This window comes from Chlamydotis macqueenii, chromosome 2 (assembly GCF_036417535.1).
Source record: "Chlamydotis macqueenii isolate bChlMac1 chromosome 2, bChlMac1.mat, whole genome shotgun sequence".
Lineage (NCBI taxonomy): Eukaryota > Metazoa > Chordata > Aves > Otidiformes > Otididae > Chlamydotis > Chlamydotis macqueenii.
Window position 1 is genome coordinate 24,608,615 of NC_141557.1, and position 15,046 is coordinate 24,623,660.

Sequence of the window (15,046 nt, forward strand, 5' to 3'; positions counted from 1 at the left end):
TATCTTTTCTTCAGGGTATTATGAGAGTTGGTAGTTAATAACTGTTTACTTTGCTGTTTTACTTTTTAGCTTCTAGTAAAACATGGTGGAGATTTGTTTGCAGAAAATGAGAATAAAGATACCCCGTGTGACTGTGCAGAGAAACAACACCATAAAGAGCTGGCTCTTAACCTGGAATCTCGAATGGTATTTTCACGTGATCCTGAAGCTGAAAGCATTGAAGCTGAGTATGCTGCTTTAGACAAAAAAGAGGTGAGAAGATACTTTAAATGTGGAGTATTTCACACATTTTTAATTTGTAGCAGTTACATTGTGACAAAATTCTGCAAAGTGTTTCAGTAGATATGGTACTTTGTACTATGTATTTGTAAACCATTTGATTTTAATACAGCTCTTCATAGCTTTCAAGTTAAGCTCAGAGAGCATAACAAATACATTGTCAAAACTAAAGAGAGGCTTTATTCATATACTTAATTACGTGGACTGTCTTGAAAGTGTTGCAAGCTGTGAGGCTGGGGGAAATACAGTGAGGCTAGTAAGCTGGAAAACAGTTTCTCTAAAACAAACTTTTTTTTTCATATTTTTGTTTCTTAAGATGCCTTTCTGTCTGAAAATGAGGTCAGGAGAAATTCTGAAAAGGAGAAAATCCATGGGACAGAGTAGGGAAAATGTTCTACCAGATCTTCCTAGACTGAGTTTGGGATGTCACCAAAAATCATCAGAGTAGCGCAGGATTTTGAAACAGTGTCTTTACTTTCTTGTTTTATAACATGTTGCCTGAAGCTACTGCATACCAGAACTTGTATGAAAAACATAATAACAGGTGTTGTTATTCTGAAGTTGATTTTTGAAAGAGAGGAACAATTCACTGTCACAAATTTGCTTGAATTCTGGTATGCCTTAAAGAAGAACGTTATTTGATAAGGACAATTTGACCAAAAAGATACTGAGCAAAAGTTCCCTTCCCCATCCATTATCAGATTTTAATTAACTAAAATTCTAAATAAGAATACATAGATATATTATATGATTCAGTAAATATTATGAAGTAATTATGTGTAAAATATAGGACAATAGATTTATGTATGGCTACTCCCTTCAAAAGTAGCGTGGCCTTGCCTTTTACTAGCTTAGCCCGCTTATGACCTAATAACGCTTAGAAGAAAATTCAGTTAGATATGAGTAGGCTTAGATCACATCAACTGTTTCCCTGAAAAATACCATGCACAGTCTCTTTTATTTGAAAGTAAGAAATTCTTTGTACTGTTCAACTCTTTTCTGACTAATTTTCTTGAATAAATTCAAATATAAACAAGCTTAATTAGATTGTTTATTGCTAGATGAGAGGTTTTGGTGTGAGGTTTAATATACTTCAATTGTACATTGAAATAACAAATGTGATTAACTCATTTTAGTTTTTCTGAATATTCCCCTATAAAGACAGGCAAATTGTTGTAAGAGTATAATTTGAAATTATATTTTCTCTGTTGGCAAAACCACTTTAAAAGTCTGCATGGCTGCAGTTTCCTGCCATGACTGCAGTTTACAACTCCTTTGGTTGTACACGTAGAACTATTTGGATGATTATGTTGTTGACTGGATCATAGCAATGATTTAGCTTAAAAGAAGAAAAAAAATTAAAGAGTGGTAATACACAATTGTTTTATTTAACCTGAATAATTTTTGTCATTCTATTTATACCATGGGTTTGCCGGCATATGCACCAGCAGAACTAAGGGAATAGTGAACTTACAAATGTGGGTGGAGCAAATCAAGAACTACTTGGACAGGCTTTTCGGCAAGAGAAAATAATGTCTCATGACTGTTTAAGGAAGATGCTCAGAGCAAAATCAACTTAAAGACGATAGTTACAAGGAACTCAAGTAAAAACTACAGTTCTGTTCCTTATTTGATCTGTTTTTAGCACAGTTGTTGAGCGTGAGAACTGAAATGCAGGCAGACCTGCAGGCCTAGATCCATCTGACATACCAAGGCAGCTTTCCCACATGTTGTAAAGATTCACAAGCCAGAAAATATCAACCTGGAGTTCGGTACACCAATTGGTCATCTTAGGGCTTCACGTAAAAGAATTCTGCCTTCATGTGCTCCCTTCTTCCCCCCCCCCCCGCCCTTTCTTTGTGACTTTTCAAGGGGATAAGTTCTCTAACTTTATGTATAATTGTAACAGCACAAGTGCTAGCACAAGAGAGATGCCAAGTGCATGTAGCCAGGGGAAGTTCATTTTTCAGACTTAGCCCTCAGAGTGGCCAAAACCAGTTGAAAAAATACAGTCATAGAAAGACTAGTACCAAACGGCAATCCAAATGACTACATGTCCTCATTCTCCAGGTCTGTGGACAAATGTCTGGGATGGGCAGTCAAAGCTGCACTTAACACTGGCTATGGTGATACCTCCAGCTGTTATCTTAATGGGGCATGAGAAGTGATCCAAAAGCCTTCCCCAGAACACATATCCTTCACCAAAATTACCCTGCAAAGGTGGTCCTCTACTTTTTTCTCTCAATTTCATTTAAAAAAAAATATTAAACACTTAAGGAAGTGAGTGTACAAAGTTCTTGTTTAACATAGTATTTAGATTGTAGTTGTTCAGTGATGCTCTTTAACATCCTTCCAAAACACACAAAAAAATTCATAAAGAATTGAAAAATTTTGGAGCACCAAGAAATGCATTTTCAAAGTCCTTCCATCTCTTGAATGACAGTTAGAGGAAAAGATAAAACATTTGAAAACCATGAATAGGATTTCTTCCTAAGCAAACCAGCCAAATGGGCTTAACTCTGGTGCTTATGATATGCACAGTAGTTTCTGGAATGATAGTACCCAATACCTCCCCTTCCAGACCTGCCACATTTACAGCAGAAAATAATCTTATTTTCCATACAGAACAAAAGATTTTTTGTAGTGCTCTGTGCAGTGTCATTTAATTAAGTGTGCGTACTCAAAGTAATAACAAAGCTTTGTGGAGAACCAGTTCATGTTGTTCTTCACGTTGAAATATTACCAAGGAATTATGTGAGTGCTCATGTTTAGAATTGAAACGCTTGTAATAGTGGAAAAAATAACTTGCACATAGCTTGCTTTGATTACAGAGGCTCTCAAGCCATTAAGAAGTACAGGTGCTGCGTAGACCCACATTTCAAGTTTTAGAGCCCGACAGCAAAGAGCTGTCCATCTTCCAGCAGTTCAGTTTACTCCCTTCCTCAAGGGTTTCTGAGTAAAATCCATTTCCATCATATAGCTACCCAACATTTTAAAATCTTATTTTACTACAGTGCTCCCTGGAGCATATTTTTAAAGCAACATTTTTAGTACACCTCTAACATTTTTAGTGAACAAAGTAGAGACTGCAGTTAAAGATGGGTAGCAAACAGGCCCTGATAGTTTTGAAACACAAACATGATTGTTAAGTGTTGTTCCACAAAATGCACTTTGGAAGGAAAGCAATGTACCAACATACATATAATCTATGTTTCCCTATATAAAATGGAAATGCTAAATATTTTAAGAGTGGAGTATGAAGTGTGACTCTCTTAACACTGTAGTTAGTTGCAACAACAGAAGATCCATCTGTGATGTGTGGGCAGTAGAAAGGCTAAAAGGGTATTAGAAAACAAGCCAGGGGAGTATTTCAGATGACCTTCTTTGTCTTGATTCTTTTCTCTTACTTTGTTGATGAACAATCTCAAAAAAAAATCTCTGTTATATAAAATTTAAGTTTCTCTGTATCTTTTAAATCAAATTGAAGTGACACTAAATAATATGATTGTAACTGATTATTTTTTTAAAACTGCTTTTACAGATTTTGGCTGTTTTATTTGCACAGGTTTTTTTTAATTTGCTGTTTATTCTAGTGTGGGAGCGTATTTGTTGTGGTGATGTATCCCTGGAAGATAACAGGCACCTTCATTTCAGTCACATCATGCAATATTTTAAACTTACATAAGAAACACCTGGGATTGAGCAGTACTTCAGAGCAGATCATCCAGAACAGTTTTGGCTCTCAGTCAGACTCAGTGAAATATATTGTCACAGCAAAGTATATGATTTCTTAGTTAATTTTACATATGTGCCACTGAATACTATACAAATACGCTACTAGTGAGTGTATCACAGGTTTATTGAGTGTATAGTAACTGGAATGGTTTTCTTCAGTTCCAGAATTGATGTCATATAAATATATATATAATGCAAGTATCATAAATACAAAGAGTTATCTAAAATGATTAAAATGTACTTTATCTCTGCAGATAGAGAATAGCTTATTAAGTGAAAGGAGAGAAGGATACTACAGGTAGTTAAGATATATATACATTCATACACATGTAGTGCATATACTTATACTTCAGTGAGTTAAATGGAATATAGATACTTTTAAAAATATATGACTCCATTAACTATAGAACTCCATCCACCCATAAAGGAGGACATTTACACTAAATGAGTTTGACACCATTTAATTATATAGTTATCACTGTAGCAAAGAGTTACTTTGCCCCTGTCTATTTTAATGGTACTGTAAAAGTGAAGAAAATAGTAATAGTTTGAAATGAACTGTTAAAATAATCAGCTTACATATTTAAAGTACTTTCAGGAGAAAAACAGTTATATAATTTGTGATATCTAATTGTTCCTGGTAAAGAATTGAGAAGAAAGTAGTTAAAAAGAAGGGCTCTTGAGAATACAAAAGGATTGAAATCTGTAGTGAGAGGCTCACCAATGGATTAAAGTAGTAACTCAAACAGTATATTCCAAAATCATTATGTAGTTAAATGATGCTAATATTCATTCAATATTGAACATTAAACCCACATTTTTAAGGGTTCTCATTGTATAAAGCCTTCACTCTGGAATTTTTAGATTAAGCTACTTGATAGTACCAGGCTAAAATTTTCTTTCTTTCAGCTTCTTCTGTGGACTCATAAATTATTTTCTGAAACAAATGTCTAAAGTTTCAAACACATTCTTAAGAAATATTTCTCTCGTTACTTAAAAAGATAAAATTAGGATTCTTAAAAACTGCAGGATCCAAAAACCCCTGCTAGGTTGTGTGGAATGCTCCAGCTGAGATAATACAATAGTCTGTTACTCAAGGGAGATAATTGTCGCTGCTTGACCTAGAACCTATCAGTTAAATATAATTTTGAGCACATCTGCAGTTCAGGATAAAATACTAGGTCCTAAAATATGCATATATATTGCAGGTTTAACAAGCAAGGCATTTCTTTTTATGACATATGTGGTTTTCAAGAAGTGAGTACTGTTGTGCTGACAAAGCTACTTGTTTTACAATTGGAATTCAAAATGCAATTCAGGTTCTGTCAAGATTATTTACTCTCTGCTTCCTTTTTTTTTAAGTATATTTGTGCAGTTATAGTGATTCAGGCACCCAGCTGTTTGTAACCCTGTCTCTCTGACATATTTTAATAAATGATCTCTATTGTAAGAAATTAAGTAGGTCAGTCAAATTCCAGCATGCTATGAATCAAGTGGCCCAGATTTATTTCAGTGCAAGCTGTTAACGTTCAGGTTGTCCTTTACTGAGTCATGCATGATCAGCAATGGAAGAATATACAGAAACTCCCTGAACCTGGGCAAACAAGATAAAGGTCAGGACACTTACAGTCCATTTCTCTTCTGCTTTTCTTGCTTTCTCAAAAAGGACAAAGACCCAGTACAGAGTCATGGCACCATTACCCTCGTAGATCACAATGTTTCTAATATTGAGAAGTTCCTGTTTATATTACTGACTACCTTACAGAAGAGATGCTTATGGGAGTCAGTTATGTTTTTAGATGCATTTTATAGAGTTTATTATGATATCTAGAATGTAGGAAGCATGTTGTATTTTTAGAGTAGGTGTCTTGAAAGAAGAACATTATTTAGAAGCCCAGGGTATCCATTTCTCCCCGTCTCTTGTACCTTCTGCTTGTTATCCTTCAAGGAGACTTATACTTAGATTATAAATATCTGAGGACAGAAGCTTCATATCTACCTATGTATGCATGCATGTGTGTGCGTGTTATCTAGCACTGGAGGGTCCTGGACTATGCTCTACATAAAATAAAAATACAGTAAATAATAATGGTGCATGGTCTTAACTGTGGATATCTGTTATTGCTGCTGCTCTGTGTCCTTTCTTCTCCAAATTGGTGAAGACCTGTCCTTTCCCTCACACTCCCCTGAAACCCTTAGTTCAAATCTATTCATGCATTCTCATACCCGTGCCACAATATTTGAGGCTTAATCAATTCAAATTTCAGATGGATTCTGTGAAAATCTAGCTTTTTTTGAGAGAGTCAGTGATAGGCTAGTTCATGATTAGAACATGGCCTCCAACTATAATGGAGAACTCCAGAGATAATATCTTTTACATTTTGAAGGGTACAAAGATCATACCATAAACACTGCAGAATGACAGTGTTTCCATATAGCTCTGCGTGTTCATTAGTGTGCACAATGAATAACTTTTGTCACATATTACCTCACAGTTGAGATGATGATGAGTAACAGTGCTTTGAATGTTTTCATTTTAATATGGAATTTGAAACTAACTGGAAGATACCGCTAGATATAAATTAAATTGTCTTTCTTCTTCTCAAAGCCATATGAAGGGCTAAGACTTCAGGACCTGCGAAGGCTTAAGGATATGCTGATCGTGGAATCTGCTGACATGCTCCAAGCCCCGCTCTTTACTGCAGAAGCTCTGCTTCGGGCACATGGTAATCCAAAACCTTAAAGACTAAAGAAACTGTTTTCAGAAAAATCGAAGTTGTATGTTTACTTTTTATTTCCAGTTTCCAAGTAAAAGAGAAGTAATGGTTAAACAAATACCAGGAAACCGTTCACACAGTACTTCAGAAAGAAATACAGCTGCAGTGTGTCAAAAAGCATTCAGGCAGGCAGAGGATCTGATAGGAAAGTGATTCGAACTAGGAATTATAATGGAAGACATTTTAACTTTAGCAGTGCAGAGAAACAGAGCTTTCCTATTTTAGTGAGAGATGCAGAAGTAGAACTTCCATGGTTTCATATGTCAAAAAAAATAAAATTCATTGTATCTGGTTTTGTCAGACCATTGGTTTTCTGCCACTATATATTTGTGTGTAAAACTGGATCAAATTTTATTTATTTATATTTTTTTAATTTGTTGCCATCAAAGCAATTTGACCATTGTAACAAATGGTTGGCAATTGCCTTGGGTTTTACAGCATAAGAGTGTATGTCCTTCGAGGAATTTTTGTAGTTGCTCTTTTAATACAGGGTATACTTTTCCATATTTGTAACTGGTTTAATTTCACTGAAATCAGTCTGTGCTCTTGTCGTGTAATTTAAACCAGGGTTGTCAGAATGGGGGCATTCTGAATTCAATGTGTTTTATCCAGACAAAAGCATCTCTCTGAAACTTGATGGAAGCTTTAGGCTTTGATTCAGTATTCAAAACTTACGCTTACTGAAGCATCTGCATTGTTACTGGATGCCAAAGGAACTACTCAGGCAGTTAATAGTTTGCGTGCTCATCACCATATTGCTGGAATAAGCTCTCATACCCTATTATTTTGTGGGCTCCTTGTGAAAATAAAAGAGAGAGGGAAAAGTGAAATAGGAAAACATTATTTTAAACACACAACATTTGGCAGACTTTCATGAGGAGGTATGGTACCTGAAACTCATCTCTTTTACATTATTTTCAATAGTTGATATTTGTGTTCCTTTTAACATTGAATTAAATCAACATGAACCTGTGCCAGTCTGATGATATTTAAGGCACAATTTTGCATACATGTTTTTTTAACATGATTATTTGTTTAATTCTCATAATGTATTTATAGTATGTGCAGTACTTGAATGCTATTTTGGATTTTCAGAATACTCTCATTACGGCTAAATATTACTAAATATTTGACTAAATGAGCAGGCAGATTCTGTAACCTATGCAGGTATTTTGGAGAAGAAAATGATGGCAATAGTGTGGAAACTCACAGCACAATCCATAATAAGTCCAAAAGCAGAGAGGTTGGTGTAAACTGTGGAGAAATGTGTGCCAGCATCTAGCAAGCAGGAATTGAAAGTTGAGAAGAAATCGGTCTATGTTGCAAAGGTCATTCTACTGATGTTGCCTTAGTGATGCAGCCGTAACTTAATGCAGTTGGCCAGTGCAGAGAAAGAAGCACAGACAATTTGCAAGTCATGGGAAAGTCAACTGTTTTGCCTGTAGCTGTAGTCGTACACTAGAAATTATTCAAACAGAATTTATTTTATTTGAAATGAAGACATAGAATTGGTTCAGCCTTGTAAAGGGAATAACTGAGCTATTTATAAAGGCTTAGACAATTGGGAAACATGAAATGCCAAATTGTAATGTTTTTGCATTTAGTAATAGAATTCATAAAAAATAATGTAAAATCTTAATTTAATTTACACTTAATGTATGAAAAGCATGTTTTCAGTTCTTGGAAAGATCATTCTTATGCATTATTTTTAATAGTTTACAGATATGTAATACTTAATCCAACAAACTTTGCTTTCTTTTATTGTACAAGTATATCAATTTACTGACACTGACTATAAGTGTTGAGTGTGGTCTTGGTTTAGTTTGTGGGTTTGTTTTTTTTTTTTTAATTAAGACCAAGACATTAGACCAAGACAAAAAAAATATATTATGGCAGTCATGAAAGTAAATAACTTCATAGTTTTTCTGCAAGTGTTTTCTCAACATTGTTCCTGTTTCTCTTCTAGTTCATGATACAGCAGTTGATTTCAGGATGAAAGAGAGGCAATTCAGCAAATATAACTACCTCAGATTTTACTAAAACTCCTAAGTTAGTACAGAAAACACAGTGAAATCCATTTAGTAGCATGTCATAACATGGGGTAATTTTAAAGATACAGTATAAACAAAAGAGCTCAAGAAGACTTTTAGCAGATTTTATCTGTATTTTAGCATCAGTCAGCTCCCCTCTGAAGGATTATAAGATCAGGATAATCTGAAAAATGGTGATAAAATTTCTAATTTTTGAAATGTAAATATGTTCATGGTCCAAGTCTTTAAACAAATGAAATTAAACTAACCCAATATATGTTTTAGCTTAGATAAATAAGCACCTAAACAATCATCTCCAGCATAAAGCCTTTTTTTTCATATTAGGAGGGAGCAGATTTTAGTATGATAGCAATCATTATTTGACAGGGGCAATATTTTTACGAAGTTCAGTGCTTAGAACATGTATCTTTTTTTTGTTGAGCATTACTACGTTATAGGAATCCTATTTATCTTTTTCTTGTAAAATCTAAAATTCAATTAAAATAACACAGATCGTTTGATTAATAACATTGAGATTCCAGTAAGAGCACCTAACATTAAAAAATAAAACCTTTAAAATATTTCTTTAAAGTGATAGGAAGAAGCTGGGCAATTTATTTTTCCTTCTGGAATTGTAGTTAATCTGATCTGTGCATCGTGTGGATTATTTTAGATTCAAATCAATATAGGAATTTGATAGAATTGTATTTAAATGAGAACTTTAAAGTACTTTCAATAGAAAAAAATCACTGTTCTTAAGATGTCTTTAGTATTACTCTTGAGAATCAGAAACAGAAAATATTTCAAACAATGATTAAGAAAAATTTGGTTTTAAGATCTTTGTGCTTAATAAAATTTGTTTCACTAGTTCTTTTTTGTGTATAAATGGACAGTGTTCATTATGAATAAAAGTAAAGCATTTAGTAACAGTTATGGAATAAAAACATAGTAAAAATATGTAAAATATTTTTTGCAATCAGATGGGGCTTTTTTCTTCTTTTTCCTCTAGAAATACATTACTCTCATATGCACGTATAAAGACTGGTAACTCATTAGGTTGCAAATCTTTTTGTAATCCAGTTGTATCTTAGTCTGTTTCCTTCATTGGTAGCATTTGTCTTCATCTTAAAAAAGCACAATAGATAAAAGTGAATCCATATTGAACAATTAATTTTTTTCATAGAAAGGGAAAATACCAAAAATTTTATGGTGCAAGGGCTGTTGTATTTTGATCTGTCTTTGCAAGTCACTGCAGTTCTGGTTTTTGAGTCTCCTAGCTACTAAAACTTCTCTAAATAAATAATAAAAATAATTTTATTTAAGACTATTACAGGGAAAGGAGATGCTTGCAATGCAATTATTTACATAAATACATTGCATTATGTATTATCTTGGAACGTGTTCTGTAAAATTTAATGTCTAAAGTTACATTCATTTACGCTTTATCATTTTTATTCAAAATATTTTAGCTTAGCATTTATATACTCTTTTGGAGGTGCAGTTACAAAATATATTTTAGACATTGTCAGCTGCATAATTTCCTGTATCTGTGTATTTATTGAAGACTGGGACAGGGAGAAGTTACTTGAAGCATGGATGTCTAATCCGGAGAACTGCTGCCAGCGTTCAGGGGTCCAGATGCCAACTCCCCCTCCAAGCGGATACAACGCGTGGGATACGCTCCCTTCTCCACGAACTCCGCGCACCACTCGCTCTTCTGTAACTTCCCCTGATGAAACCAGCCCCTCACCAGGAGACATTGAGACAGCTGTGGTAAGTTTATAAATACATCTGGAACTAGCAGCGCAAAAGAGCTCATTTCTACACAGCACACCTGTGTGGACAGGAGACCCGCGTTGTCATCTTGTTCTGAAAAAAAGTTTGTAAGGGTGTAAAGTGTTTCTCCTTCCAAAAGTGGTAAACAGAGGAGTTGAAACCGTAAACATTCTGTATAATAACACAATTGAGCATCTGGCTAATATAAAGCACTCTGTTTTCACCTTGGTTTGTCACTCACAAAATAGCGTTTTAGCCAGCTAGTCACATCAGTGCATTTGGCTCTTTTGAGCTTCTCTTCTCATGTCATACTTACCAAGATGTTTGCTTTCATTGTATCCGTTTCCCCAAATGTACTCAATGCTGTGAACCCTGCCTTTTGAAATTTTTTTGTTTAGAAGACAAAATTCTCTTTGTCTGCATTTTGAAATGTCAGCCCACTAGCGTACTGTAAGCTTATAATTACTTTTACTATGTGTGGGCTGCTTCAAGCGGTTCACAAGGCTATTGCAAATTTGAAATATGAAAGCGCCTTTCATTAAAATCAGTGTGGTTCTTTTGGAAGACAGAGTTCTCTTTTTAATAATCCACAGCTGCAGCATTATAAAACTTTTGCTCCACGACCTAAGCATTTTTCTAGAATATTATATGCCGTCTTGCGAATGGATCATCCCTAGATCTCATTAAAATTAGGATTTTGCATTCCTGCATAGAAATCTTTTATTTATTTAATTGTAAAATACTGAAAAAGAAGCTATATAGAAGGAATAATGTTATCGTACATTTGTTTACATTAGCAGTTAAATATTGTCTGGGAACATTTCCTAATTAAAGTATGTAATGAAAGATTACGTCTTCGGTTTTACATTGTGTGTGTTGTTTTCCATTGATGGTCCATAAGCCAGGAATGCAGGTTTGGATAATGATTGCCATTCTAGATCTAGTGTGTCTAAATCCAAATCCAGAGTTATACATTTAGTATTCCTGTTCATTTAAAAAATTTGTAAAGAGCTATCAAGGTAATATTTGCAGAATATTGATTAGGAAATAATACATATTTTTCTGAAGTCTCTCATTTTGGCAGGAAAAGGAAAACTAATAGGAATTGATAAAATAAAACCACAAGCTATAAAGCTCCTTTTCAGATTTTGCATTTACATCCTATCTTTTAATTAAAACTGTTCCAGTAAATGTTCTGTTCTTGATATTTTGAACTCAGGGCTTCATGTAATTCCTTATTTTAAAGTTATATTTTAAACGAAATTGAAAACTCGTGTAAATTTAATAGCAAACATTTTTGATGCATTGTCAACTTCTAAAATATTTAATTTTGGCAAGACAGTAAGCTGAAATGACTGAAACAACAATAAAGGCCTTCATCGAGCTTTGCATTTTAAAGGTCGATTTTTTAGTTTTAGTTTTGTTTTGGCTATAACAGAACTGCTTTTAAAAAGTGTCATACCATAAGCTAACTTTTTGAAAATGTCCTATGTATGTATAATATCTAATGTATTGAAAGTTGAAGTAAACTTTCACAGAATCTCTGTTCCAGTGGGAAGAAATATCCTTTTGCACTCCTTAAAAAATGAGTATTTATTTTCATGCTTAACCACAGCCAATGTGTAGTTTCATCCCTATGCTTTAAACGTTTTCAGAGCAAGGGTCTCAATATTCTATGTTATTTTTCTATAGTACCTAGTTGCATAAAAATCAGCAGTGGTATCTTCTGTTGGAATATTTGTAGCTTAACTTACTCTTTATTTTGATCGAAAGCCTCAAAGTATTTAAAAAAAAAAATAGTATTTATGTAGATTATTACTTGAAATAGTTACTGCTCTTGCACAGCCGAATTGCTCTGTCTTGGTTTGGACCTGATTGTGTGAGATGCTAAACATTTCCTGTAGCCTCTGTCGTCTCTGAACTCCATTTCTGGCTGCCTGACGGAAGGCACCCCAAATTGTGTTTGGAGAGGGGAGGTATAGAACCAGAGATACCTCATCTTTTCCATTTCTATTTCTTTAGCTTAAATAACTTTTTTTTCTGGTTGCAGTCAGATTTTTTTTTTCCCCACTGAACACTTCTTTAATTTTTTTCTGAGATTTTCCAGCATAACATGCCGTGCTAACAATATGAAAGGCTTTAGGGTATTTTTTAATCAGAAGTATTTTTTTCATCTACAGTGTGATATTTGTATGTGTAATATTTCTGTATTTGAAGACCCAGTGGATATGCCTTGTGGACATGACTTTTGCAGAGCATGCTGGGAAGCGTAAGTAGATGTGCTTTCCTATCTTTCGAGAAACTTTCATGCATGCTATTTTGAAAAGGAAAGGACAGAGACCGTAAACAGCTAATGTTAAAGTACTGTTTGGGTTTCAAGGAGTTGCTGGCTAATTTGACCCTGTTGAATATTTAAGTTGTCAAAGTGGCCATCCACTGTTCTAGGCTTACATAATGTCTGTTTTGGTCCTCATTCAGCAAAACTCTTAAGCAAATTTTTAAAGCCTGTGTGTAAATAGATGAGCCTACTCTTGATTTGCTCAGTGTGTGTGGTGTTGGCAGCGTTGGGGTTTACACTTTCTGAATTAAGCATGTGCTTAATTCCATCTCTTAGTTTAGCACACTAAACTTAGGCATTGTAAATCCATTTCCAGACAGAAAAGCAATTAAAATACTTTCATACATTGAGGGTTAATAACTGAGGAACAGATTTAGCTTAAAAATTCTGCAGTGTAATGCTGTTGTTACTACATAATTTTTTTTAAAGTCAGAATAGTCATGCTAATAAAAAACTCAGACATGGATAATTACGCTTGTATAAATATTAATCATACTTTCCAGGAATAATTATGTCTGTATGCAGTGCCTTTATATTCATTTTTGTCCCCATTCAGTAGATTGTACTACTTGAACTATACCACTCTAGTGTCTTGTTATTGTGTCATATCAGCACAGTTGGTCCTACTGCAGATCAGCCCAATTTGTGTGAACCCATTGCTCCTGTGTTAAGGAAGAACACTTTCTCTTCCATGTGAGCTTTTAGAAGGCAATTCTTTTCAGTGGCAAGAAAATTAATAGTCTTGCTTCTGTTGTCTTGCAAATTGTTATGCAGCGATATAGATGTTACCAAGAGATCACTGGCTTGACATAGTGCTTCTAATTTGAGTGCTGAGCTGTGTGTGCTGCAGTGTGCATGCACACAACGCTACAGTTCAATGCCAAGTGTTTGTGATGGCGCATTAGGGTGGGATTCATCTTTCTGAGCCAGTCATTTCTGAGTTAGCAGAGCCAGGGCTGAGTTACCCCATTCTCAGATAAGAATCTAAGATGGGATGAATTGGCAAGTCTCTCTACCTTAACTGTTAAAGGATCTCAGGTGACTGACTTAGAATACCTGCCTGTCCTTTAGATGCTTAAAGTTAGATGAGATGAGTATCACCTTTGATGTCAGATTAATAAGTAAGTTATAGCTTTTAAACTAAGCAAGCTTGTGCACTCTCTTAGTTAAAGTCCAGCTTTCAGCAGATTTCTGAGCTCATTCTGTCTTGCATTCTGGTGCTTAGGGACTATAAAGGTCTCCATTTAGAAATTTATTTCCAAGAGCAGACCTATTTTGACTAGCACAGTTGTAAAAATTAATTGCATATCAAATTAATTATTTCCTAGATTAATTACACTTACACGTTCCATTTCTGATTTAAGTTAGAAGCAATGCTCAGTTTAATTAAACATTGCATAGCTGTCTCTGATAAATGGCAAGGATGGAAACCACAAACACATAGGGCTAAACATAGCTGATGGTGCTCACTTTTTAACCATGACAGTGTTCTTTTATTTTTTTAAATTGCCCTGTTCGTCAAATCTGTAGCCCTTTTGACCAGAAAGGAATCCTTCCTATTCTTTGTTTAAAAATTGGTTAATGTGAATATTTGTGAACCTAGTATAAAGTATTCAGCAACTTTTTATTTTTTTATTCATAAATACTGACTGACAAAATTCTGGCAGATTTTTGAATCTGAAAATTCAGGAGGGTGAAGCTCACAACATTTTTTGCCCAGCATATGATTGTTTCCAGCTTGTGCCTGTAGACATCATAGAAAGTGTGGTTTCCAAGGAGATGGACAAAAGATACCTTCAGTTTGACATTAAGGTAAATTATCAAACTGTTCTTGTACTCTTGAATTTTATTTCATTTTATAAAAAATAACTTGCAACTTCTATGTGAAATGCTGCAATATATCTGTAACTTTCCAAGTAGAAATTCATACATTAATATGTACACTGAACTACTTCCTTATATGCCATAACATCAATGTTTTATATAGCACTGAGAAAAAAGAAAGAACATTATATTTATTCCTTAAGCAGAAATGCAATACTTCCATAATGTGTAACATAATGCAGTATTAATAAAGTGGTTTGATCAAACTAATGTTCGTAATAGGTGAT

At 34.3% G+C, this 15,046-nt stretch overlaps 1 protein-coding gene across 6 annotated transcripts in view; it reads left to right on the forward strand.

Moving 5' to 3' along the window:
* The window catches only part of ANKIB1 (ankyrin repeat and IBR domain containing 1), a 102,971-nt gene that overhangs the window by 63,130 nt on the left and 24,795 nt on the right, over positions 1–15,046 (forward strand). For all 6 annotated transcript variants that reach the window (XM_086742300.1, XM_086742299.1, XM_086742301.1 and 3 more), the window contains exons 4-8: positions 70–252; positions 6,623–6,740; positions 10,386–10,594; positions 12,778–12,866; positions 14,603–14,747. In XM_086742300.1, the coding sequence (XP_086598426.1) occupies positions 70–252; positions 6,623–6,740; positions 10,386–10,594; positions 12,778–12,866; positions 14,603–14,747 (744 nt within the window). The remainder of the gene's footprint in view (positions 1–69; positions 253–6,622; positions 6,741–10,385; positions 10,595–12,777; positions 12,867–14,602; positions 14,748–15,046) is intronic.